We start from the raw sequence: 27,625 nt of genomic DNA, 5'->3' as shown, positions 1-27,625 counted from the left end.
ACTTGATTCTGATTGGCTGAAACCCTGTTACTATAGAAATAAACACCAGGGACAACCTGATCAAACATGTCATATCAAATCAATCTGCAGATAGGAGAATAGAACGGAGCAGATCAAAAGAGAATAGAATGGAGCAGATCAAAGGAGAATAGAACGGAATGTTATGATGTATCAAAGCCAAATAGAACAGTGGTTAATTCTATTAAAGGGAAGTAGAATTAGGGGTGTGGCCTCTTTGAGTGACAGGTGGGAGCTGCTAGCTGTTTGCTAGGTGTCCAGTGTTGCCAACTTAGCAAATTTTCAGACCCCTCTAGCGACTGCTTTTTCTGGTGTTTATGGAGACTTTTGGAGACTGACGTGAAAGCATTTATCGTTCTTACCCTACTGAACAAGCAGTGGATGCTGTTCTGAGTCCCTCCTAGTTGCATTCAGAGCAGGAAGCGTTCAGCCCTCCGCATCCAGAGTGGTCTATTTAGATTGTTAATGTGGATTGTTTACAATAAAAATGTTTAAAATATTATGGTTGAAAAATGTCATGTTTTACTTTGATTTGTTGTATGCTCATAAGTGTAGTTATAAACATGTTTAGGGTGTTTTTTAACCTCTTTTTGTCTCTCCCTCAGCGTCCATTACAATTCCAATGCAAATTGAGTGATGATGTCATTTAGCGACTTCTAGCGACTTTTAGGCCAATAGCTACTTTACTCACTGAGGAGTTGGCAACACTGTAGGTGTCCCCACAGCTCATGCAGTCCCTGACCTTTAACCTCTGGGTCATGTTTGTGGTGTTGGAGCTTTTTGGAGACTTATTTGTCTGTCTGTGTGCTTTATTGGACTAACAGAGCATCAGAGGAGTCTGACACAGTTCTTACATTGTTTTATTTATGTGTTAGCTCTGAAAAGTTCATTGATTTGTGGCAGTAGGTGCATGGGAGTATTGTTGATTGTTTCTTGTAGAAAAGACAGCTTCTATAGTGAAGAGACGCCGCGTTGTTTTAAGTTACAGGTTTCGTCTTGTTCACCTGCCACTCAGTCTGCAACATGTCACCAGCTCTCTTAGCTTCTTAAATGTGATGAAGAACTCCGGTCAGCGTCCACCACAAATAAAATCCCATACAGTGAAAATAAAAACAGTTAACCAGCTCTACCTCTTTGTCCAAAGATGGTCACTTCCTGCACCAAAAGGTAAAGACAGGGACGGCCAAACCAATGGAAGACATCACAGCTGCTACACCCATGATTTGTACATCTAACACTTTCCTCTAAAGGTCTGAACACTGTGGGCGCCTTGCCTTAAGTTTATTTGAGAACAGAGGAAGTTGTTCTGAATGTTCTTAGACAGACAGAAGCCCTGTAAGCATCATGGATGGGACGTTCTCGTGACAAAGTAAAGCTACGCTAAACTAAGCTCCTGTAGATTTCTGAGAGGGAATCATTAAACAGTCAGTTCACTTTCAACAAAGTGCTCCTCAGACTGTGGGATTGTCTGAAACATCATTGCTTCAAACCTTTACGGGGCGGCTGTGACCATTTTCATGTTTTCAGAAACAGACTGCGTGTTTGTCAAACCTCCCTCCTGTCAGGTATGTGTATAAAAGCCGGACGTGAAAGCTTTTAAGGACAGACGGACTGAGAGGACAAACTGTTATCTAAATGTATATGACTAATAAAGTGAGACACAACACAGACAGGAGCACAGGAGAGTTCTTCTCGGAGGAGAGTGACGCAGAGGGAGGTACGGGGGTCGATGTTTACCTGACTTCCAATATGGCCGCGTGCAAATAAAATAGTTATGCATGTGCTTAGTGAATCAGATGACGTGCCAACCAGACGAGCTGCACGATGTTTCTCTGAATGAAGCTCAGAGTTAAGATCAACCGAAGAGTCCGAAACGTGTTCTTGAGACTTCTCCAATCAGGATGTGATTTTTTATGAAATGTGAAATTTAGCTTGAAGGGAATTTGCATGTCTCAGTTGTTAATTTTTGTGTGTGTGTGTGTGTGTGTGTGTTACCTGGTCTGCCAGAGATGTGGACAGCATACTCATTAGTTCCCTCTCTGCAGTCAGCCTCCACATCTGCTCCCACCTCAGCTTCCTGAGACGATCCAGGAGAAGAAGAATCACTCCTGGAGAGCACGCACACGCACACGCACGCACGCACGCACGCACGCACGCACGCACGCACGCACGCACGCACGCACGCACACACACACACACACACACACACACACACACACACACACACACACACACACACACACACACACACACACACACACACACACACACACACACACACACACACACACACACACACACACACACACACACACACACACACACACACACACACACACACACAGTAGCTTTAGAGACAGGGAGATTGGTATCTGGCTGCCTGGTGGAGGTGACAGAGTCCCATGATGAGGCTCTGAATCGTAGCCATGTGTTCCCTCTGATAAAGCTGTAACCCTGCTCCACAGACGGAGCGATACAGGACGTAAGAACACGCTAAATTCGGCTGGAACACTAATCATCCTACTAACTTTCTCCAACCTCCTCCTCAGCTCCCGGGCTAATAAAAGAAATCTTCCCCCTGCTGCTGAAGAAATAAAACCGTCTTCAGAGGGAAACATGCTGAATGTTTTTTTCTTTCTGGGTTTGGAACAAACAGAGCGTCTTTCACACCCCGCTGTGCTCCATCTGTTCGCATGGACGCCGCCTCAAAGCTGAGCAGCCGCAGATGAACCCAGGCTTTCTGTCAAGCTGTTGTTCTGTGTAAAATCGACACGCGTAATCGTCTTTTTGTATTATTATTACTATTACTTTAAAATCAATTAATTATTATAATTATTTATAATTTTATATATATTGTATATTGTTTTACACATTTTGATCTAATTATGATGTGTGATAATATATTGTATATATATGCGTGTATTATTTGATGTGATTTATCATTAATGTTATTACAGGGTTCCCACTCTTTTCAAGAGATCATTTTCCAGGACATTTTCATTGATGATCAAGCTGGTATGACAGTCTAAATTTAGTTCCTAATTTAGTTCCTAAATAGTCTAATATGTTCCTCTCAGTGGAAGTCTACACTGAAAGACATGTAGTCTATGGCTATCAATTAAATCATCTCTTACATACTTAAAAATTATGGCAAATTGATAATAGAATAATGCAACCACAGATGTACAGCGCTTCACTTTATTAATGCAACCAAGTAACAATGATGGGCAACATCTCATCTCAGCTTTCTCTTTTCTCAAAAAATATAAAATGAGCTAAGAAAAAAACAAAAGAGCCAGCAAAGGAATCAGGAAGCTGCCTTACTGAAATAATTAAATAATAATAATGATCAGAGGATCAGTGCTTTAATGACCTAAATAGAACTGAATGACAAATATGGCCACAAATGTTTCTCAACTCAACTCAAACTCAAAGTATACCTGCTTAATCATGATATTCATCCTGCTAATTAGTCGATATAAAACAAAGCAAATGTCATGTTTTTTTATTTGAGTTACCATAAACTCTGAAAAAATCTCATCGGTGTAAAGACGCACTCTGTATTTGAAGATCTCTCAGAGATTTAAAAAAATGTAAACTGTCTTCCTGCATGGCGATGTCTATTATGATCAGCGATGTCTACAACGTGGAGTTTCTGTGCAGCTGTGTCGCTCTTCTATCGGGTGTTTGGACTCCTACTAGCTAGAACAGGGGTTCTCAAACTTTTTGGAGCCAGGGACCCCTTACAGGTCAGAAAATTGTCCATGGCCCCCTCATAATTGTAACACAGATTAAGCATATTAGTGATGTGTCATGATCAAAAGCTGTGGCTCTGAGAGCCGATGATATATGGTGAATCAGAAGAGCCGGCTTGCATTCGCTGCTTAGCTCTCACAGTGCTCAGCCCCAGCTCTGCTCACAGCAGAACTTTGTTTTGATTGGTCAGCATGGCGGCCATGCCATGCGGCCAATCACATGTGAGGATATAGGATACAGGTGATGGAGGGGAGGCTGTGTATCTTGGCTTCATCTGTTTCTTCTGAGAGAGTCTTCTTGAAGACCGGGCAAATACTCACTGAGAGGAGAAATCAGATCAGCCCATCCAAGCTGAGGCATCTGATTTTTCCCAATTCCAACCTGAGGACATTAATAATGTTTGCTACAGTTTGGTTCTGTTTGCTCGAGTTTGGTTCTGGTTCTGTTTGCTCCAGTTTGGTTCTGTTTGCATGAGTTTGGTTCTGGTTCTGTTTGCTCCAGTTTGGTTCTGGTTCTGGTTATGTTTGCTAGAGTTTGGTTCTGGTTCTGTTTGCTTAAGTTTGGTTCTGGTTCTGTTTGCTTGAGTTCTGTTCTGGTTTGGTTCGGGTTAGGTACTGGTACGGTACTGGTATGGTTCTGGTTATGTTCTGGTTCTGTTCTGGTTCGGTTCTGTTCTGGTTCGGGTTTGGTTCTGGTACGGTTCAGTTCTGGTACGGTTCGGTTCTGGTTCAGTTCTGGTTCGGTTCTGGTTTGGTTCTGGTTTGGTTCTGGTTTGGTTCTGGTTCGGTTTGCTTGAGTTTGGTTCTGGTTCTGTTTGCTTGAGTTTGGTTCTGGTTCCGTTTGCTTGAGTTCTGTTCTGGTTCGGTTCTGGTTCTGGTTAGGTACTGGTACGGTTCTGGTTCTGTTCTGGTTCCATTCTGGTTCGGTTCTGGTTCGGTTCTGGTTCGGTTCTGGTTCTGTTGTGTTCTGGTTCCTAATCCTAACCCTAACCCTAATCACAACCCTAACCCTAACCCTGATCAAAACCCTAACCCTAATCAATCCCAACCCTAACCCTAACTCTAACCCTAATCCTAACCCTAATCCTAATCCTAACCCTAATCCTAACCATAACCCTAACCGAAACACTAATCCTAACCCTAATCCTAACCCTTATCCTAACCCTTATCCTAATCCCAAACCTAACCATAACCCTAACCCTAACTCCAATCCCAACCCTAACCCTAACTCTAATTCCAACCCTAGCCCTAACCCTGATCCTAACCCTAACCCTAACCTTAACCCTAACCCTAATCCTAACCCTTACCCTAACCCTAACCCTAATCCTAACCTTAACCATAATCACAACCCTAACACTAACCCTAGGGTTAAGGTAAAAATGGTTTTGTAACAGAATAAATGCACAACATCTGTCAACTATAAGGCTTCTCATAAAAACACTGTACGTAAAAGGGTTTTCAACACAAACCATTATGTTTTGCAAAGTCAAGGTAAAATATACGTCTACAAAAGATCCTAAATTAAGAGCCGTTCGGGACTTGAAAGAGGCGGCTCTTCTTTGGGAGCCGAGTTAAAAGAGCCGGCTCTCTGAAAAGAGCCAAACTTCCCATCACTAAAGCACATGCTTACTACCATTTGCACTCTTCGTTTCCCTTGGAACTATTTGTATTGTAAAACGTATCATTGTAAATACTTCAGACCTGTACCATAGTGATAAACAGATAACACTTCAATTTGAATCAAGTAAATACCACTTGTATACTTTAAAACAGAGGGTCATTTCATTCCTCTTGGACTCAACATGACAACATTTATACTTTTCAAGTAATTGATCTTAAACGCTTTCATAAAATTAACAGTAGCAAGACTCACCTATCCCTTGAGCCACCAAATGGTATCATAACAATGGTGTATTTGCTGTTTTGTAATGACACAGCACAATTTTATCATTTATTCGAAATTTATTCAAATTATTTCACGGACCCCATGCTATGGTTCGTGGACCCCCAGGGGTCCCAGGACCCCACTTTGAGAACAACTGAGCTAGAGTACGGTAATTGAGCTCTCAGCCTGCAGAGAAAGTTGTGAGGCACAGACCCCCAAGCTCTCTGCCCGACTCCACTGGTCACACTATAACTTAAATATAAGACTCTTTGAATCAAAAGAGCACTCTACAAGGTTCATGTACCATAAAACATAAACGATATACCCCCGTTTTCTGTGAATGCATGATTATGAAGTGAAGGAGAATAGATGTGAAAAAACTGGTCAACTGTTTTCCAGGTTTTCCAGGATGCGTGGGAACCCTGTATTATTATTGTTATTTTTACTTTGGCAATATTGTTTTTTTTAACTTTCATGCCAATAAAGCTGTTTTGAATTGAACTGAGAGAGAGAGAGAGAGAGAGAGAGAGAGAGAGAGAGAGAGAGAGAGAGAGAGAGAGAGAGAGAGAGAGAGAGAGAGAGAGAGAGAGAGATGTAGGATTGGCTGCAGGTAAAATATATAAGCAGGGGAAATAATAACAAGGTGCAAATGAATCCAATCAATTCCTCTATCAGCCGCTCTGTGAAATTACACCAAACACCTTCCTGAAAATGTTTCTCACTACATCTTCTAACAAGCCTGAAAATTGCATCAAAGCGTGTGATAATCAGCAAACCGCCTCACTGCTGCTCCCTCCTCACTCCTCTTATCACACGCTTTGAAGTGGCTGAAGCTAATAAACAAAATAAAAATACTTGGACAGCCATCAGAAGTTTCCCGTTACAGATGGTAATTTAAGATTTCCTCTGATGGTTAGAATAACAGAGAATTATAATCAGAGAGAGAGAGACCAATCAGAATATAAACAGAGCTTTAATTCAGAGCTGCAGACTCACAAACACAAGAAAGCAATAATCTAAAGTCTATTTCTATAAGAGTGTTCAATCATTCAGCCATCACAGAGCAGCCTTTCATCTGACCACAAATCCTCCCTGGTTGATGGACAAGTATTCAGGCGTTCTGATTTATGGAGCGGTGAGCGATAAACAACAATCGCTGCATTGTTTACAGTGAAACTGGGAACTCGAGAAGAAACTGTATGTTCACATCAGAAGAGAAGAGGAATTCAGATCTGTGGGAAAATAAACTCCCTCATCTCTTCTTTCATTACATCCAAGTTCCACCTGTTCATCTGTTTGTGTTGAGTCTCAGTTTCACTGTAAACAGTTCCACAGAGGCTTCACTCTGGCTTCCTTCAGCGGTATGAACCTGAAACAGAAACTGATGTTCTTGTGATGTTCTTGTAATTAACGGGTCTTAAGTTTGCTGAAATAACAACATCATGAAGCAGATTAGTCAAATGTCAAAAGTCAAGCTTTGTCAGGTCTTTCCTCAAGAGGAAAAGAAAACTACTTTTACAATGTTTGTTTGTTGAATGGAGGTCTATGAAAGAGGATTAGAGACACTGATGTTTTTTGTAGCTCTGACCTTCTTCACGGAATGCTCCATTTGTCCTAAGAATTCTGACATCAGAGACAGAATTCTGGAATTTTGTCTTTGATGTCAGAATTGTAGAACACCTGCTGTTGCTCTCCGCATTTTCACAGTCAGCAACTTGAGAAGTGCCTGTTTGCAAATTAAACATCATCAACTCTTGGTTCATTACATCCAAGATACACCCATTCATCTGTTAGTGGTGAGTCTCAGTATCACTGTTAACAGTAAGTTAAACAGAGGCTTCACTCTGGTTTCCTTCAGCGGTATGAACCTGAAACAGAAACTGACCCTATCAAACTCTAATGTTTTGTGATCGTCGGTCCTTTTAGCCCACCATGCTAACGTGCTAATGTCAAAGCTGTCCTGCACTCACCCGTGTTGAATCCTCTCCCTAGAGCGGGCCATGGTCGGTGGTTCTTCCACAGGTTTCCAAGGTACCAGTCGCTCTGGTTCTCCACCAGACCTAGAACCTGCTGACCTGAAAACAGAAAAAACAACACCATCAGTTACCTCATCATTAAACCGTCTACTTCCTAACCTCTCCATGTGTGTGTTTGTTTGTGAGATATTTAATAAAAGAACATTAGAGTCTGATTCCAGTGTTATATGTGTTTACTGTGTGACGATGAAGGTCTCACATCAGCTCTCCTTTATTCATCCTCCTCACAGACCGGTAAATGACATCTTTTCTTGGTATAAAAAGTTCTGCAGGAATGATTTACTTTCTTAAATTGAGTCTTTGTTTATAATCCAGATTAAAAATTAATGAATCAAGCAGTGTTTGGTTGTTTTAATGAGCCATGTCAAGGCTTTTTTAATTTAATAGATGATGTTTTAATTGTGCTTTAAAGAAATATCCATCAAACTGGTGAATCTTAAATACTTAAAGAACAGTTTCTCTGTCGATTTCTCTCCTGAACACAGTTTGTAATCAGAGAAAATGGATCACGCTGGTGGTATTTTTGGATTTTTAGAAAATAAGTTGAACATTTTCTTCAAATTAACTATTCAAGTGTTTACTCTTATTCCCTTTGGATCAAAAGCAATTAAAGATCTGGCAAAAAATGTAATTAAAGAGAGTTTCAATAACTGTGTGAATAAATTTAGAGACTGATGTTGTTGAAAAGAACATCATTTATTAACAGAACGTGTTCAGTGACTGAAACAGGATTAAACCTTGACGCTACGAAATGAAAGAAAACTCAAACTGCAAAATATTAAGAGTCAAATCTTTATCCTGCAGAAGAAGAAGAAGAAGCTGAATCCTGGAGAATTTAAGTCTGTTAAACCGGAGCTTTAAAACATCCATAAATCAAGTCAGGACTCGGTTTGTTGTGTTTTATCTGGAGATGAGGAGATAACTGTGATGATCTCCAGCCGACCGCCTGCTCTCCTCTGATTGTGAGAACATAAAGTCTGAGGGATCCTTCGACCAAACTTCAGCGGGTTAAACCCGACAGGGAGGAACTAAATCCTCACAGAGACGACTGACGTCTGAGGATGCAGACAACTCCGAAACCTCACTGACCAAGAAGGAGGAGCAGGATGAAATAAGGAGCAGAGATGGAGGAGATTAAGAGGAGAGGACAGAAGGAGGAGGAGATGAAGAAGCAGAGGGGAGGGATGAGCGTGGGCTTCAGGGGCAGAGATTATGAAGGCGAGCTGTGAGCAGATAAAGGTGGAGGAGATAGCAGCGTTGGGGAGGAGATAGCGGCGTGCGGAGCGAGCAAAGAGGGTGGAGCGGGTGGAGCGGTGGCAGCTTTAATGAAGGCTGTAAGGAAGATTAATGAGAGCTTATTGGAGCGGGCGGCGCCGAGCAGGAGGACACTTTAGAGAAGCTGCAAAACAAAGAACACTGCGCTGACATCAAGGTGACGACTGAGTCGATTAGAGCTCAAACCGCTCCTCTCAAACTTTACCGGCTTCCTGTTCCAGCTTCATGGAGAGAGAGCGTTTAATAAACCACGATGGAGGGAGCAGAAACCTCTGTTTGTTTTCTAATGCAGACTTTAATAAGGTTAAATAATCTGATTACACCAAAGAGATAACCCCGAGTGATTCATTACACTAAATCACTTTTTAATCATGGTGGATGTTCCCGAAAACACATGAGGAGGGTTTCAACAACAGATTTATAAACATGTTCACTATCTACAGAGAAAGAACACCTATCGGCTGCTGATAAGGCTCAAGTTATTGATCTTCACCAAGACTAAAATCTGCAGATTAAAACAAACAGTTATTTCTTATTTATCTAAACTAAACGAAACAACAGAGATGTGCAGAGCGTGAAAAAATCTGGATTTCAATCTGACACTGAAAATTCTTCGACAGTAAAATCGTTTAAATATATTTGTCTTCCATAAAGTCGTGCAGGAGTTTGAAATGTGTTTTATTTTAGCTGTTTTTAGTCTCCATTAAGTCCTGAGAGGAATACATATTTGAGCTAAATGCAACAGGTGATTTATTATACATTTTACTATTTACTATTGCAGACGATGTGGTTCTGTTGGCTTCTTCGAGCTGGGACCTCTAGCAGGCGTTTGGGCGGTTTGAAGCTGAGTGCGAAGCGGCCAGGATGAGAGTCGGTACCTCCAAGTCTGTGGCCATGGTTCTCTGCCGGAAAACAGTGGATTGCTCTCTCTCGTGGGGGGCGAGACTTTGCCCCAAGTGGGGGAGTTTAAGTATCTCGGGGTCTTGTTCGCGAGGGGGGGGGGGGGGGGGTAAAATGGAGCGTGAGATCGACAGGCGGATTGGTGCAGCATCAGCAGTTATGCAGGTGTTGTACCGGACCGTTGTGGTAAAGAGGGAGCTGAGCCGGGAAGCAAAGCTTTCAATTTACCAGTCGATCTACGTTCCAACCCTCACCTATGGTCATGGGCTGTGGGTCATGACTAAAAGGATAAAATCTTGGATACAAGCAGCTGAAATTAGTTTCCTCTGAAGGGTATCTGGGCTCAGCCTTAGAGATAGGGTCAGGAGCTCAGACATCCGGAGGGAGCTCGGAGTAGAGCCGCTGTTCCTTCATGTTGAAAGGAGTCAGCTGAGGTGGTTCGGGTATTTGAGAAGGATGCCTCTCGGACGCCTCCCTTTAGAGGTGTTCCGGGACGGTCCAACTAGGAGAAGGCCCCGGGGAAGACCCAGAACTCTGTGGAGAGATTATATATCCCGCCTGGACTGGGATCGCCTCAGGATTCTAGGAGGAGCTGGAAAGTGTTGCTCGGGAGAGGGATGTCTTGGTCAGTTTGCTTGGACTGCTACCTCTGTGACCCAACCCCCGATAAGTGGAAGAAAATGGATGGATGGATGGATTTATTATACATTTATCAGCATTACCACTGAAACATCGGCCTGCTGCTGAGTAGAAACATTAATGTGTTATGAAAGTGAGTCTAAAAGTCTCTACGTAAAACAAACTTGTTCTCAAACTTTGAATATCTGAGGGTTTTTTAATCCTTAACGTGATCCCTCCATCATGATTAGCGTCAGGTTTGTGTCTCAGACCGGCAGAACAAGCAGAGAAACATCACTGATGCATTTACAAACACACGCTTTCAGCTCGCCAGGCTGCTTGCTCACAGAAATCTTTCCCTAATCCAAACATTCACTTTGAGAAAAAGTGATGAACAACAGAGCGTGAAGCTTTAACCATCAGCTTTCTCAAAAACAGTCAAATACTGAGTTTCCAGGTCAGAGCGCCATGACGGGAAGAGAAGGAAATCAGATCGATACGGATCGACCGAGTTTGAACAAAGAGGGGAGAGAAGGAGCCGGATAAGAAGAACATCCCGATGAAAGGAGCTCATCAAAATAAGAGCATTCTTCACACAAACAGCTGCAGCATTAGCTCTTTAATCTGCAGCAGATTCATTCACATCACTCTGTTTACCTCTTATTGATCCTGTAATTTACCGTCTGCAGGATTAAAGCCAGACCTGCTGTTTCCTGATGACAGGCTGCTTTACACAACCGGACTAAATAGTATGAGCACAGCAAACCTCAGGCCACGCACAGTCGTTTTCCCAGCATGCAGTAGGAGCTGGGGGGGAGTGAGCAGTTCTTATATTAGCTGCGGGGGTACCAGGAGATCAGGGGGAGTTTTTCCTGCTGAGTCAGAGCTGCTGATACAGAAACAGATGATGCCGAGGTCAGCAGCTGAGCAACATACAGTCTTCAGTCCACAGCTTCATCCTCCTAATGGACGGCACACAGGAGGACCAGAGACCCACAGAGACCCACAGAGACCCACAGAGACTCACAGAGACTCACAGAGACTCACAGAGACTCACAGGGTAGGCTTTTACAATGACTACAGAGCAGCTGCTGCATGGTCAGGGTGATGGTATAACTCTCTGGCATGGTGAGGAGGCCGTAAGTGAAACTGTATTAGATGAAGACTTTATGTTATCGTATAATCGAAAGTAACTTCTAGTAATAAACTGCACTCTATGATTCTCACAGGCCCGATGTTCCATTGTTTACAGTCCAATCAGGAACCTTAGAAGTGCCTGTTGGCAAATAAAACATCATCATTTCCTGTTTCTTTACATCCCCTAGAAGAGCACCCGTTCATCTGTTAGTGGTGAGTCTCAGTTTCACTGTAAACAGTTCCACAGAGGCTTCAGTCTGGCTCCCTTCAGCGGTATGAACCTGAAACAGAAATTGATGTTCTGCTCTGTTCTACTAATCAGACTACAAACAGAGAACTTCTCAGACTAAAGTCCAGACCCCCAAGGACAGAGTCTACATATTTTCAGGACTTTCCAGGCTGCTCTCTCAGGATCAGATTGTTAACGGATTCAGATTTGTGAATATTTAAACTTAAATATTGGTCACAAACATCAACTCTAATGACCCGGCTCCTTGCAGCTGATATGTGCCTGCCTGTGTTTGTGCTCTGATCCTGATGTGTGGTCATGTTGTCCCTGACATGCTGATGTCTGAGCGCTGCTGGTGACTGTGTTTGGTTTCCTGATTTATTTATGTTCCTTGGTCTGCTGTAAAACTAAATTGCCCATTTGGGACAGATAAACTCGTGTGAATCTGAATCTGAGGCGAGTCACCGTCGGCATCTCCGTGTCCTTGAGCGCAGAGTCATCAGCTAAAGAGCATTTCTGTCGCAGGAAGTTTGAAGCGCTGCAAAAGAGAGAAATGACGTCTGATGCTTTTAGAGATCTGTAATAAACTAAAGTGTCTCTAATTCAAGGACAGGTGGTCTACAGGTGACTCTGCCAAGACACCGTCTGTCTTCAGCTCCAGGATTAAAGGGGGGGGGGGGGGGTCTAATGTCATAATGCAGAGCAGGGTGACCCACTTCTGTCATTAGAGCTGATGCTTTATGCATACTAACCAGAACATCAAGAAACATCAAGAAGACATCTTTATCTATGACTCTTCCTTCTTCTGGAAATCTTCTGAAACAACAGAAACCAGCTGCAGTCTAGCTCTGAAACCGGGTGACTGAGGGAGAAATACTCAGAGAGGAGGCACGGTTAACTTTTAATACCCACAAAACTGAAGGATTAAGTTTCCCAGTGAGGCAGCTGAGGAGGAAATTTTCATAATTCAACACTTTGTGAGCTCTGGAGGCCATGCTGATTCCCCGGAGACAAGCTACAGATCTAACCTTCATCTGCAGAGCTTCACATCATCAATCACCTGCACAGTCACAGCGCCTCCCTCGTCCTCCCCCACTTCTTCTTCTTCTACACTCTTTACCTCAGAAAGACAACGACGACTGAATGTGTAAATATGTTCTGTAAAGGTGTGTGGAGAAGGTGGGTTTATGGAAGCAGAGTTATATCTGTGACTTAATGTGTGAGACTCTTTCTAGTGTGAACAGTATTTAGCGGCTCTGACCTCCAGCAGCTGTAGTCACACGTCTAAGAAAATATAAAACTCCTGCCTGTAGATTTTACGAGGTAGCTACCTTACTCTTCTTTTTACCTTCCCCCAGAAACAATCTCTCGCAGGGGACAGAATCATCATTTATTATTATAATGAACCTGATAGAGGATTTCAGCTGCTCAACAGTTCCGGGTCTCCTTTGTAGTATTTTAATGTTTTCAATGGGGGCCGAGTCAGGACTGCAGGCAGGCCAGTTCAGCACCTGGACTCTTCTACTACATAGCCATGGTGTTGTAATCCGTGCAGAATGTGGTTTGGTCTTCCTGAAGACGTCATTGTCTGGATGGCAGCATATTTTGCTCCTAAACCTGTATATGTTGTTCAGCATTAATGGAGCCTTCACAGATCTGGAAGCTACCCATGCCATGGACTCTTATGATCCCCATACCATCAGGGACGCTGGCTTTGAACTGTGAGCTGATAACTAGCCGGATGGTCCCTCTCCTCTTTAGAACGAAGGACACAGCGTCCATGATTTCCGAAAAGAAGTTCAGATTTTAATTCAACAGATCTCAGGACAGTTTTCCACTTCCCCTCAGTCCATCTTAAACGGGCTCAGAACTCAGAACTCTCAGTGGTTCTGGGTTAGGTTTATATATGGTTTCCTCTTTGCATGGTTCATTTCAAACTGCATTCAAACTGAATATTTTGAGCCCATGTAATGACTTCCACTACAGAGTCATGTCTGTTTTAAATGCAGTGATTTCCACTACAGAGTCATGTCTGTTTTTAATGCAGTGATTTCCACTACAGAGTCATGTATGTTTTAAATGCTGTGACTCCCAATACAGTCATGTCTGTTTTTAATGCAGTGATTTCCACTACAGAGTCATGTCTGTTTTTAATGCAGTGATTTCCACTACAGAGTCATGTCTGTTTTTAATGCAGTGACTTCCACTACAGAGTCATGATTGTTTTTAATGCAGTGACTTCCACTACAGAGTCATGTTTGTTTTTAATGCAGTGATTCCCACTACAGAGTCATGTCTGTTTTTAATGCAGTGACTTCCACTACAGAGTCATGTCTGTTTTTAATGCAGTGATTCCCACTACAGAGTCATTTCTGTTTTTAATGCAGTGATTCCCACTACAGAGTCATGTCTGTTTTAATGCAGTGACGTCCACTACAGAGTCATGTCTGTTTTTAATGCAGTGACTTCCACTACAGAGTCATGTCTGTTTTTAATGCAGTGATTCCCACTACAGAGTCATGTCTGTTTTTAATGCAGTGACTTCCACTACAGAGTCATGTCTGTTTTTAATGCAGTGACTTCCACTACAGAGTCATGTCTGTTTTTAATGCAGTGATTCCCACTACAGAGTCATGTCTGTTTTAATGCAGTGACGTCCACTACAGAGTCATGATTGTTTTTAATGCAGTGACTTCCACTACAGAGTCATGTTTGTTTTTAATGCAGTGATTCCCACTACAGAGTCATGTCTGTTTTTAATGCAGTGATTCCCACTACAGAGTCATGTCTGTTTTAATGCAGTGATCTCCACTTTATGTATGGTTTTAAGTTAGTATTACAGAGACTCTCTGGATGATGCTTTATTGTGTTCAAGTAAAAACAAACACATACAGTGCACAGACTCAGCGCCCTGACTCCGGTGTAAACCTTATTAACCCGGTTCAGTTGGAGAGGTTAAGGAGGATTGCTCATTTTCTCTTCAGAGACTGGATTTCAGTGAAAATGTGAAGGTCTCATTTGCGGTTTCATCAGATGCAAACATGAAAGCAGACCTTTTGGCTCTTGCTTTCATGTAAAATGTCCTTTCTTTTGAAGTCCAGATATCTTGCTTTCTCATCTCCAAGCTTTCATCATGTCCTCTAAATATCAAACACTCTGCCCTCAACTCCTCCTCCTCCCCTCCTCCCGTAGAAACGTTCTGTCCAGATAAAAAGAGCCATCCTTTACACTCGAACTGTTCCAGGAGTGTCCTAACCTGTTGAGATGGACTGTAAACTGTAGCTCAGTATATACATGTGACTTCTCTAGCAGGATTGTTCTGTGGAGTGGATCCTATACGTTGAGCTCTGACAGCTTCTTTAGTGAAGCTTTGTGTGGAAGTGACCGCAGAGTGTGAAGGAAACGCTTGTATTCGCAGGACGCTGGAGTCTCGTTCCAGCTCGGCAGCTCTGTGGAAAGACTTCATCACCACCACTGATGGCCAATTATTGCTCACGTCAATCAGAATGATATCACGCCAGGTCCCCGTGCGCTGATAAGGCTCTGCTTCCCTCCGCCTGTCTAAAACTCTCTCTGGCTCACATGAGCTCAGATTAGCAAGGGTTAATGATGGAAGAAGAGACAAACAATGAAACGATGAGCTGTTAGAGGAGATGAGGAATAGGTTCCTCTGAAGCTATTATCCGAGTGTCGTCCGCTCCTAAAGGAGGACTTTTAAACGGGGAAACAGTTGAAGCAGACGGCAGCTCTTCTTTTATGAGAGTTGGTAATGAGTAGCAGTCGTCTTCATCAAAGAAGCAGCAGGGACAGAAGTGACGTGAGACAGACATGAGACTGAGGTTCAATTTGATCCTCCACAACATGCTGATAAAGATTCAGATAAGACCTGGTTTCTAACAACTGCAACTGTAAACATGATCAGGAGCAGAATCTGCACCAGATGAGCCCGTCTCAGGATTATATGAACAGTCTGATGTTAAAAGGACAGATTGATGTGTGATTCATGATATATATATTACACTTGGATTATAGACTATTCTCTACATATAGATTTGCAGCATCGCAACAAGGACTCCAATTTCATGCAAGTTCTGTCCCGATTACACCAGGCTAACAAATATCATATCTAACAGTCAGACAAGATAGTGCTTAACAAATATTATCACCCGGCTCTCTTTCCGATCTCCTGCATGTGTGAGATGCTTGATTCTGATTGGTCGAAACCCCTTGCCAACTGTTATTAACTTTCACAAACATGAGCAAAATCAGAAACAATACACGTCATGTCAAAACAATCCACAGAAAAGAGTTCAGACACATTTATCTTCTGCTTGTTGACAACATAGACCGCAAGGTGAGGGGAAAACCGTTAGCATCACAACAATGTAGCTAGCTTCAGTTAGCATGCTAAATCGGCAGGCTACGGACATTTTCATATTGGATCTTGTCCAGCAATATGATCAATGAGCAGAGCAGGTGAGAGAAACTTTAGGTTAGCGATCGCTGCAAAGAAACTTAAACCATGAACGGTGGTGATGATAGCAGCAGGGTTCAAAGTTGGGACATTAGTTTATTTTTAAAGGTGTGAACCGCAGAGCTCAGAGAAGAAGGAGAGCTGAATGAGGACAGTTTCGTGTTAAATCCACCGCAACAGGCAGATAAGAATCCATCGCCATGGAACGCTAACTGACGAGGAATCACTGGGATTATTTTAAAAAACTGTAAACATAAATCATTGCGTCGGGTTCTTGTCTCACCCTGTCAGGCTTCTATTTCCCATAACTACCTGCTAATTATACATTATCCCATTATCCATTTTCTCTGGGAGGTAAAAATTGTCTCCGTTGTGAGTTATTGTGGGAGTAGCTCCCTCTCTCACCTGCGTCTTCACTGTAGAGACAGGTGTGACCGTCGGCCTGTGAAGCAGCGTGATAGAGAACAGGAGCAGTCCCTCACATGTGCATGTTAGCTGAATGTATGTATTAATGTGTCAGAGGATGCAGAGTGTGCATGATGCATCCTATTCATAAGTCCTGTTTGCTTCCTTCCTTCCTCCCTGAAATGAAAGCCGTGCTCTCAGACCTCTCAGACTCACTGATTCGTCAACACTGCTCACTGTGCAGAGGATTCATTCAGGCAGGATGAGCACATTCATCTTCCCCACATGAGGAGATTCATACATTAATGTTTAGTTTCTTTCAGAAGTCACATGCAGCTGATTCCTGAGGAGACAACATCTCTCAGTGTTTACCTGAGGGAGGAGTCTGATTAGCATTAGAATTATCTGTTTTCAGATATAACTGCGGTCTAAATGAGCAAACAGATCAGGTAGACTCCTTCAGCGGCACTAAAACAGGCAGTAAAGGCTGCAGCACAAAAGCTTCCCATCAAGGTCTGTCCACCTGTAAGTGTGTTTTTATTCCCCTGAAAGACTCAGATTGTTGTTCTACGTCTCTGACAACATCCAAAACTACAGATTTGATTCTGTCCAAAGCGACGTACATCTGTGAGCAAGTATCTGGACTGAAAGGAAACAAGAGAAGGAAGCATCAAAAACGGCTGACAGGCAGAGTACCAAAAACAACATCAGGTTGTTATCATCACCAGTATCACCATCATCAGCAATGCCAATGTCAACAACCTTCCAAAGTGACCAAAACTTATATGTAGAGCTGGCTCAGGTTTGGACCAGCTCTTAGTATGCTGACACACTTGGATCCTGTCTCTCCCTCTCTCTCCTCTGTCTGCCTGTCTCTTACTTTAACTCTTCCTGTCCCATTAAAGTCACTAACCATAGACCTTTCTGGAGTCCCTGAGCTTCCTTGTCTCGTAGGTTCCTCTGGATCTCTGCTGCTGTGGACGTGCCAGACTCCAGCTGCTACAACTACTACTATCCGTCTCACCACTATCATCTCTCTCTCTCTCTTCATCTCCCTCTATCCCTCTCTCCAACACGGTCTCAGCAGATGTGTGTCTAACATGAGTCAGGTCCTGCTAGAGGTTTCTACCTGTTTAAGGAAGTTTGTCCTTGCCACTGTAACTTGCTAAATGCTGCAAAGTGCTCTGCTCATGGTGGATTAAGATGAGATCAGAATGAGTCTTGATGGGACTGGATCTTATCCTGTCTTGATGTTGGGTTTTTGTTAATAATAGAACAGAGTACAGTTTAACAAACCTGCTCTGTTTGGAAAGAGTCTGAAGATAACATTTGTTGTGATTTGGTGATTTATAGATAAAGATTGATTGATATTCACCTCCTGCAGACTCCAAACACAATCCAAAGTCAGGTTTCTGTGATCCAGGTCAGAGATTCAGTGAGCTGCAGCTTTCAGTGGTAACCAGGTAAGACTGAACTGAACTCACTGGTTGTCGTGGGGAGATTCCAGGTCAGGAGATACTCCTCAGAAAGTTCAGTGGTGCCTTAAAGCTAAACTACCCCAGCTCAATAACAGAGAGAAATTTCTCAGTCAGGACAGATCATTTGGAAAAAAGCTTTTGAAGCATGAATGCACGCAAGAACTGCAGAAAGTTCGTGAGCGAACACAAACCAGAAATCCCCTGGAGACATCCCCGGGAAAAAATGTCCAAAAAAACCGAAACATGAAAACAGTGAACATTGTTTCTCTCTCCGCTCTGACTCTCCATCAGCAGGAAGAGGCCTCACAAATTATTCATGGCGTTTCCTCATCTGCCTCTGCCGTCTACTTGTTTAAAGTTAGAACTTCAGGTTTCAGAAAATAAAGACTCGTTTGGAGTTAAGATGAAGGTTTGGATTGAATAACTGAAGGAAGAAGATGAGGATGAAAAGAGGTGACTGTTTAGGGATAAATGAATCATGATGATGTCACTCTCTGAGTCTTGTTGTGATTGAGGGACAAGAAAGACATTAAAATGAATATAATGTAACTCCAAACCCTTTAAAATATGACTCTGCAGGTTTGTTGGTTTCAGTTCTCACTGCTGTCCTCTGGTTTCTAATTGTGATGTGCTGCTGAAGTCAGGTGAGACAGTTTGAAGGCAGGTGGAGGTTTACTCTGGTGATGAATACTTACAGCTCTCTTGGTTGACCTCTCTTTACAAATACCAAAACACACTGCAGCACTCACACATCATCTCTACACACCTCCACCTGTGATCATCATTCATTCACTTAACCACCTTTAATACGAGATGCCTCAGGTCGAGCTAGCTGCATGCTACAGCTGAACGTCTGTCTGACTTTGTTCTCTGATGTCTCCTGAATTTAAAGTCTGCAGAGTTTCTCCTGAACAACAAAAACAGAGCGCTAAGCTAACAGTCGACTGGACTAACGGGATTGTTGACTGCATGTATGAGTGTTAGCTGTTGTTTTCAGTGTCTTTTTCCTTTCTTAAGACTTTACTTTGTTTTACTTCTAAAACAAACTGAGCTGGACAAACTGCCTGTGGATGGCCTAAGAGGAAACACGGACTGGATTACAGACTTCCAGAATGAACCTTTTTCTTTCATCTGTTTTTCCTTTTTGAAATAAGAACACATTATGTGGATCAACTTCAGTCTTTGTTGAATGTTCATGTTGCTCTGTGGTTATGCATATAGAGGCAACTGTCAGAGGAAGTGAGGGGGTAGGTTGGGCCAGTGCCCCCGCCCGACAAAAACCTGGATTGAGGGCTGATTTTCGATAGATTGCAGCGAGGGATCTGCTCTGCTACGTATGAAACCCCAACCCAGAATCAGGTCGTTTGCAAGTCAAGTTTTGTTAGCTGTTTTCTTTCAGTGTCTTTTTCCTTTCTTAAGTCTTTACTTTGTTTTAAACTATTTCAGACTTCCAGAAGGAACCTTTTTCAGATCCAGACAAAATATGAGATCGAGGGATGAGTTTCAATAGGTCGCAGCGAGGGAGCTGCTCTGCAACATACAAAACCCCGACCCAGAATATTTGCAAGTCATTCAGCATCAGGTTCTCCACAAACAGGTGGTGCAAGATAGGAGGAGGTGGACTGTCATCCAGTGCTACTCGCTGGCCAACGCCGGCTTTCCGGGGCCAAAAAAAAGATGGCATCAATACATCTAGGGAGTGTTTCATATTTTTAAAAACATTTGTATGTTTGACTTTTTAGAGAAGATTAACTGAATCTTAATCTAAACTTAATCTAACCTTGTTTGGCTTTAAACCCAACTAGCACTGCAGAACTTTTTAAACCATTACAACACTGGTTCTTTAACTTACGTATGTACAGATACATTTGGTATTTAATAAACCAAACCAAGAGTTTTGGAGCTGAGAAGAGACCAAATCACTTGAATAACTGGCTAATTATTATATCATGCACCAAATTCTTAAAAAACCAAGTATATATCAACAAGCTTTGTTTGAAATTCAAATCAGATGTTTCTTATCCATCCGTGTGGAGCCTTGCATGTGAAAAACTAACGCAAGATACAAACCTGGATTATAATTTGAAGCTGAAGGCCTCGGAACACCTTTCTGTGTTTGAGGACCTGTGAAAGAAGTTTTGCTGCACCTTCACCTGTTTACTGTGTTAGCATGCAGGCTAATTCAAAAAGCATAAAACAAGAAGAAGGAACAAGCAGAGGATCTTAAAACACCTGCAAACCTCAGTCTCTTTCCCGTCACGTGTTATTTCTTCAAACACTGCAGGCTGAAAGCTTCACTCTTATGTTGCTGAGCGTGTCACAGTTTTGAGGTTTGTTCCACAGAAAATAAAAATAGAGGTTCAGAAAAGTCGGCCATGTTTCTGCACACAGCTCCGGAGAGATGTCGAAGACTGACTGAGTTCAAACGCTTTACAACACACTGTTCACTCTCCTCCCACCTCTACACACACCTGACCTCCACCTGCCCACCCTCCTCTGCTCAGCACACACCCTCCCACAACTCGAATCTGTCAAAGAGGCAGAGGTCGACTTGTTCTCCCCGGTGGGCACACTGTATGGGAACGAGGCTGAAATGAAATATGAGGTCTGGAGTGGACCTTTAATTTCCCCGGGGCTCCAAACCGAACGCAGAATACCTGCTGATTATAACCGCGGGGTTAACTCCAATATATTCCAGGCAGGCACCACTGAGCTCTGACAATGGATGGATAAATGGCGTGCGTCAGCGTCTCTGAGAGGCTGTCAGCAGTGCGGGGGGTAGAAAGCGGAACACGTTAAACACTGGAGCTCTCGGAGAGTTTGCAGGAGAACTCAGGAGAGGAAGGAGCTGCAGGCTGCATGCAGCGCTGCATCAAAACACATTAAAGATCCAGACTATCAGTCCATTACCACAAGCGTGTCAGATCAATCGGCTGAAAATCTCCATCTACAAGGATCACCTGTAATCAGGCTGATTAACATAGAGTGTTTCTATCAGGAGCCTGAAGATGTTCAGATATTTTCACTTTAAAGTCTGTCTTTGAAACGCTGAGTTTCACAGATATAACAGTCATGAGATCGTAGAGAGGTGCCTCCCTCTGCTCTCATCTGCTGCTATTTTAATTTGATGTTAATGCAAACTCAGCTCTGACAACAGATGTGCCAGATGTCTTAATGAAGTCAGGATAATTTACAACGATTTCATCAGAAACAACAGAGACGTGCGATATTCACCACCGAGCATCTCTCTGAAGGGATTGAGAGTAGTTTCTGCAGATTTTAAAGATATTCAGAGACCCCACCTCGTTTTTTTAGTTTGTCAATCCAAGAATGAGAAGTTAAGATTCTTAAAATGACATTTGGAGAGATTTTGTTTCAACTACTACTTCATATTAACGGCCAAATTCCACCAGATCTGTCTCCGATCCATCACAGCACCGGATCTGATAGATTTCTATTCTAGTCAATGTGTTAACTTCCACTGGATCCGCTCCGCTGCGTTCCGTCTGCATCTCAGATACACAAGACTTCTATTTTTGCCGGATGCCGGAGCACGACGCATCAATCTCAACAGAGCAGATTGAGCGGGACAGGAAGTCAGGCACCAAAACAAAATGAAAACATCTGGTTAATTTTCAGAATAAAACACTCTGTGTTATCACCAGATCGTATTTCACTTAACTACAACAACAAACCGTCATGATGAGCAGAGCCAGGCCTGGAGTCAACAGGTCAGAGGTTTTCAGAGGACCAGAAAGACAACATGGAGGACGAGAGGAGGAGGAGAATCCTTGATTCAGTAATTACCACGGGAAAACCTCCGTCACATGACTCCAGCTTTCCGGAGGTCCTGATATGAGCCGATGGGTGTTGACGGATGAGAGAGCACGGACCGGTCTGGACAAGGATCTGCTGGAAGTCTGATGTAAGTGATGCTGAGCAATATTGCAAACATCTATTTAAAGAATGACTCAAACGGATCAGACCAACCCGGCTGGCTTTAGATTTGTTTCCAGTGTTCAAACATCAGTGATAAACTGCTGTTCTTTCTTTTTCAAATCTGTAAGCAAGACAGGAGCGAAAGTGGCCAATGAGTCGTGTATGAATGCTTTAAACATTTGTATACAAAGAGTTATCAAAGTCATGCCCCTTTACTCGTGGCTGATGACCAGCTGACCTTTGAGAAATAAAAGCTGCATTAGACATGCAGGTTTGCCCTCCATAACATCAGGTGATCAGACCCGACCTGACAGACCAGAATCACTCCATGCATGCACAGTCAAACCTCTGCAAAGGATCCAGGATGCAGCAGCACGTCTGGTCTTCAACCAACCCCAAAACAACACATCACTCCTCTTTTTAAATCTCTCCACTGGTTTACAGAAGCCGCTCAAATTTAAACCCTTCTTCTTGTTTACAAATCACAGCTCCTGTTTACCTGAACCCTCCCTCCTATGCTCTGCATCTGAGTATCATGTATCAATACTTCTTTAAATCAACATGCCATGGTCCTACAGCTGCTGTGTTTGTGTTGGGGCATGATAAAGTTAATGACCTGGTTAAAAAGACGCTGCGCTAGCTGAATCCTGACACTGTATCAGCTCTTTTCAGCGTCTTTACGAGCCTGTGTGCGGTGCTTTGAATAAAGCTGAGGCCTGAGAGGAGCGTTTATTGAGTGTGTCTGAGTGGACGGTTGTAATGCTTTAAACATAATGAGGCTAACAGTTCAGCTGGACCGGACAGTAAAAGGAGCGGGAGGCAGAGGTGCAGCATCCCGGTCAACAGCTAATTAAGATTGATCCGGACCTTTGTGGCTGTGCTGCATTATAGGACAGCATTACCCATAAATCTCTGCAGTGACTCCACACACGCTGCTTCCTCCTCCTGACTTACATCTGAACGTCCTCCTCTCCAAACAGGACTCTGTGTCCTATCAGGTCCACTTGTCCCACCTGTGCTGATGTACTGCTAAGGTCTGACAGACTCAAAGTCACGCTCTCTGTCTTACAGTTTATCAAACCACTTTATGAGCTGCAGAGAACAGAGAGTCTGTATCACCTCTTATTTTCAGATTCTAGATTTCTTAAAGCTGATATTCGTCCCCAGTAGATGGCGCCACTTATCTGTAGAGTGAGGCCAGCTGTCACTCACAACCCCAGCAGGAGGATGAAAGATGGAGAGACATGGTGATTGTCCAGAACACAGAGACCCAAAAGTAGGCGGGGCTATTCACCAAAAGAGACGGAGTTATGATGCTGATTTTGAGATGATGGTTATGAATGCACCAGAGACGTTAAACAGCTGAGACTGAGCGTGATGTCTGAAGATGGAGAGCAAAAACAGAACGTCTGGAACAGTCGGAGGAAATCTCCCAGCATGCCCCTTATAATGTTTGTTTAAGGACATCTGGCTTGTTCGTAGTGTTACTGTGCCACTTTGTTATCTGGCTTACCTCTCCCATGATGCAAAGCAAACGTAAACAGTAGATCGGTTGTCAGGTAGCATGTCACAGCACTGCCGGTAGCTACGTAATTCTCACGTTTCTTCATATTCCTGCACACTAATGCTATGTCTGTACATATGATGTTACAATGTGTTTACATTGAGCCACAATGTTGTTTTGTATCCATGTTAACATAAGGATACTGTTTTTTGTTGAATTAAGCAACAATTGCTAATCCCTAAACTAGCGCTAATTTCATCATTCATCTGTATTGAGAGTAGGGATGTAAATTTCAAGTATTTTCCGTGATCAATCTTTGGAAATGTTAACAATCAATTATCGATTAATCATCAAAAAAACGTAAATGTTTTCCATGTCAAAAACAAAGCCAAATGCGTTTTTTCCCCTGAATCAAATATTCCTTCATGACACAGTGTATAAAACTGACGGTATTAAATAGCTACAGATCGTATTGAGGTGTTCAAAATGTTAAACACTGAATATCAACGTGTGGAGCAGGCTCATAATCTCTTCAACAAAGGAACTGAACAGAAACATATTTCAGACTCCCAGTGTCCAGTTTTCTGTTTACTCGTTCTCATTGAGAAAAAGAAGCATGTGACCGTGGCTTGAAATGACCATCCATAAAAACATTTCAGGCGTATACGTCTCTCTGACAGCCACTCTGTATCCCCTCACTCCTCTCACGTCATCATAAACACTGTTCACAGATCGGTTTACGATGAATCATGACGCTCAGTGAATCAGATCTCACACAGAGGACAGAATGTTCCTCATGTGGGCGTTTTCAGAAACATTTGTTGTACGACTTCAGCAGACCCATCACCCGCTGCACTCACAGCTCTAACAGCAGCAGGCCTTTATTTCTAAAGTTTAGTTTTCAGCTCACAGAGAAATAAAAAGCTCCTCCTCCACGCTCACACCAACACCACTTGTGTAACACACACCTACGGACCAGCTGAACCCAGCGACCTATCGATTCAACAAGTCGAATCCCACACGGTGAGTCATGCTGTTGATTTCGTCTGCAGGACTTGTTGCAGAATGTGTCAGGAGAAGAAATTACAAAAGACTGACGCGCTCACTTTCTTCTCCTAGAGAGACAGACACTTTTCTCTGTGCTGCTGCGAGGGAAGGAAGAAGTGGACGTGGATTCCAGGTCTCAAAAGTTAAGCTAATGTTGAGTGCCTGATAACTGCAACGTCCAGCAGGGGGCGACTCCTCTGATTCTTAAATCAGTCTCCTCCTCAGCTGATTTATTCCCTCAGATAACACTAATGAGTTTATGTTCTCTAGTTTCTTCTTCAACACAGCATGATGTTCATTTAGGTTCACAGAGAGCAGTCAGAGGGGGAGGAGTCAGAGTGGAGGAGTCAGAGGGGAGGAGTCAGGACAGGGCTACCTGGCATTAACAAATCCAACCTGCGTTGCCATGAACAATTTTGAAACTAACTTCTTCTTCTGCAGCCAAGTTTAGAACTTAGGTTTCTCACCTTTGAACTTGTGGAAGACGGCCCAGAGCTCAGCGATGTCGGTGGCGAAGGTGATGTCAGTGTCGAGGACGATGACCTTCTGCAGGTCGGACGGCAGCGTCTTGGTGAGCACCAGCTTCATCAGGCCGTAGATCCCAGAGTAATGTTTGTTTGGGATCCATGACACCTCGGACTGAAACAGAGCAGGGTTGGGATTATTTGCTGGTACTGAGACTGAATACTAAGAGAGCAGGGTTTAGCTAACCGCCTCCCGAAGACGCCTCACAAAGCTAATAACTCCTCTGAAGAATAACAGCAGGCGGCTCTGGGATCATGAAGCACTGAAGTATAACCAGGGAAGTTTCTCTAATCGGAGGATTACGGAGGTGTAGAGCAGGTGTTGTTCCTCACCTTCAGCTCGTCTGCGTCGTAGAAGTCGACCCTGACGGCAGGAACCATCCAGGTGTGGAAGAGAGAGGAGAGGATCTGCTGAGCAATGGAGTCTGTGATGAAATGGAAATGTAGAGGGTTCCGCCTGCGGACACAGAAAACAAACAGATCGAGACGTGTCGGAGAAACATCCGGCTTTAGATTCACCTGAATAAACAGGTTGACACACAGACAGCTCGTTCCTGTAACTTCAGACTGAAGAGATGTGGTTTCATAAGAAAGGCAGTAAGTTGTCTGAGTGTAATAGAACGGAAAAAATCAGAGAAACAACATCAAACCGTCCAGGAGCTTTTTTTCAGATTAATATTTACCTTTGAGCTTTTTCTGACTTGTTTGGGCATGTTTTCTTTATTTGAGCGGACAGCTGAAGACAGACAGGAAACATGGGGAGCAGAGAGCCAGGAAAGACGCGCAGTGAATAGTCGAGGCTTGGAGTTGAACCTACAACCAGCCAAAATAGAGACTATAGCCTCTGTATATCTGGCACGCATAAACTGCTAAGCTAACTGACATTTTTACACCATGTTTCTATAAACTCTACGAAAACAGACCAAAACAGGAGATAATAACAGCATTAACCCTGCTTTTGATAGTTCTTAAATAAAATCTGTAGCCAGAGCGTTCACTCCTGTTGATATGAAAAGTTTGTGACTCTGACTTTGACGTCTTTACATCGTACACAGATGATATTTGGATGTTCACTTGCAAGATTTAGGGTTTTGTCAAAAGACTGTGACCTGACCAGGATGAATATTTTCTTTTTGGCTTTTTCTGATATTTTAACACCAAACTGAAAAATTCTGATTGTATGCTGACCAATTTGTATTTTTGGTTGTGATGGCAGGCTGGGAGACTAAATGTAGCATCATTAACTGAACTTATGTTAGCTTTAGTGCGAGCTAGCTGTTTTATTTCAATTATAAAGAAAAATATTTTCAGGAAAACAGTCATGCTCAGGATATTATCATATCAACCTTTGGACATTTTTTATTTTCTTACAGTGTATTTGTTAGGGACAGATACTGAAAACAACCATCCGCTAATTTGTTTTTATTTATCTTGTTTTTATTGTCTAATGATTGATCTTATTTCTATCTTGTTTTATTGACTTTGTTCTTAGTGATCGCTCATTCTTGTTTTTATTGAGAGTTACCTTTGAGCACTGAGCACTTTGTCACTTTGTCTGTCGAGTCTTGTTTTGTGCTGTTGGTTGTTGTGAAAAGGAGGCTGACTCACTGCAAACAAAATCTACCTACGGGTACAAATAAAGTCACTTTGGACCTTGGACCAAAGCAAGTATCGCTGTGTTTATAGTGGATGCTAATTCGCAGCTACCTGTCCTTAGAGGGTTTTTTTGTACGTTAGGTCCATGGAGATCAAATAAAACACATTTCATATTATAGAAAGTTCACAACATCAGACATGAGTGCAGGTTTGATGCTCAATGTTAAACACATTCTACATTTCCTCACACATACAACGTGAAACGACTCAGTAATGAAGTCGGCCTGGATCAGAGACAGGTTTAGACTTCAGGTCTGTAGCTTTGGGACGAGTATCAGAGGACTGAGGCCGGTAAAGAACAGCACAGTAAAGATGATAATAACTGAGACAGGAGCACAAAGCCTCGTCCACAGACTCGTCCTTGCTCTGTATCTCACATCAGCTCGCACACATTGAAGTCAGGAGCATGAAAAATAGGTATTCAGAACTTTTAAATCAGGTCAACAGATAGTGACACAGAGCACGGATGTGAGCACCCCGCGGCGTCTGATGCTGAATGACTCTGGGAATGAATGTGTCAGCTGCACTTGCTCAATAAGTTCTGGAGGCTGGAAGCTGTCAGAGTGTATTCAAACTCTGCTCCCATACAAACTGTCAGCAGCAGCAGCAGATACAAACACAAAGAGTCTCCACATCCTCTGGACTAACACATACAAGCTTTTCACTGTGAGCTCTGGATTTACGTCCATAAGGACGCAAATATGTCGAGTGCATCCTGTTTATCTGAGCTGTTTCCATCATAATC

At 42.9% G+C, this 27,625-nt stretch overlaps 1 protein-coding gene across 2 annotated transcripts in view; it reads right to left on the bottom strand.

Moving 5' to 3' along the window:
- large1 (LARGE xylosyl- and glucuronyltransferase 1) overlaps positions 1-27,625 on the bottom strand; it is a 117,828-nt gene that overhangs the window by 21,964 nt on the left and 68,239 nt on the right. For both annotated transcript variants that reach the window (XM_034673506.1, XM_034673507.1), the window contains exons 5-8: positions 25,558-25,681; positions 25,168-25,339; positions 7,629-7,733; positions 2,014-2,126 (exon numbers count right to left, since the gene is read on the bottom strand). In XM_034673506.1, the coding sequence (XP_034529397.1) occupies positions 2,014-2,126; positions 7,629-7,733; positions 25,168-25,339; positions 25,558-25,681 (514 nt within the window). The remainder of the gene's footprint in view (positions 1-2,013; positions 2,127-7,628; positions 7,734-25,167; positions 25,340-25,557; positions 25,682-27,625) is intronic.

Source organism: Notolabrus celidotus, chromosome 21 (genome assembly GCF_009762535.1).
Source record: "Notolabrus celidotus isolate fNotCel1 chromosome 21, fNotCel1.pri, whole genome shotgun sequence".
Classification (NCBI taxonomy): domain Eukaryota; kingdom Metazoa; phylum Chordata; class Actinopteri; order Labriformes; family Labridae; genus Notolabrus; species Notolabrus celidotus.
This window is presented reverse-complemented; position numbering and strand designations above follow the sequence as displayed.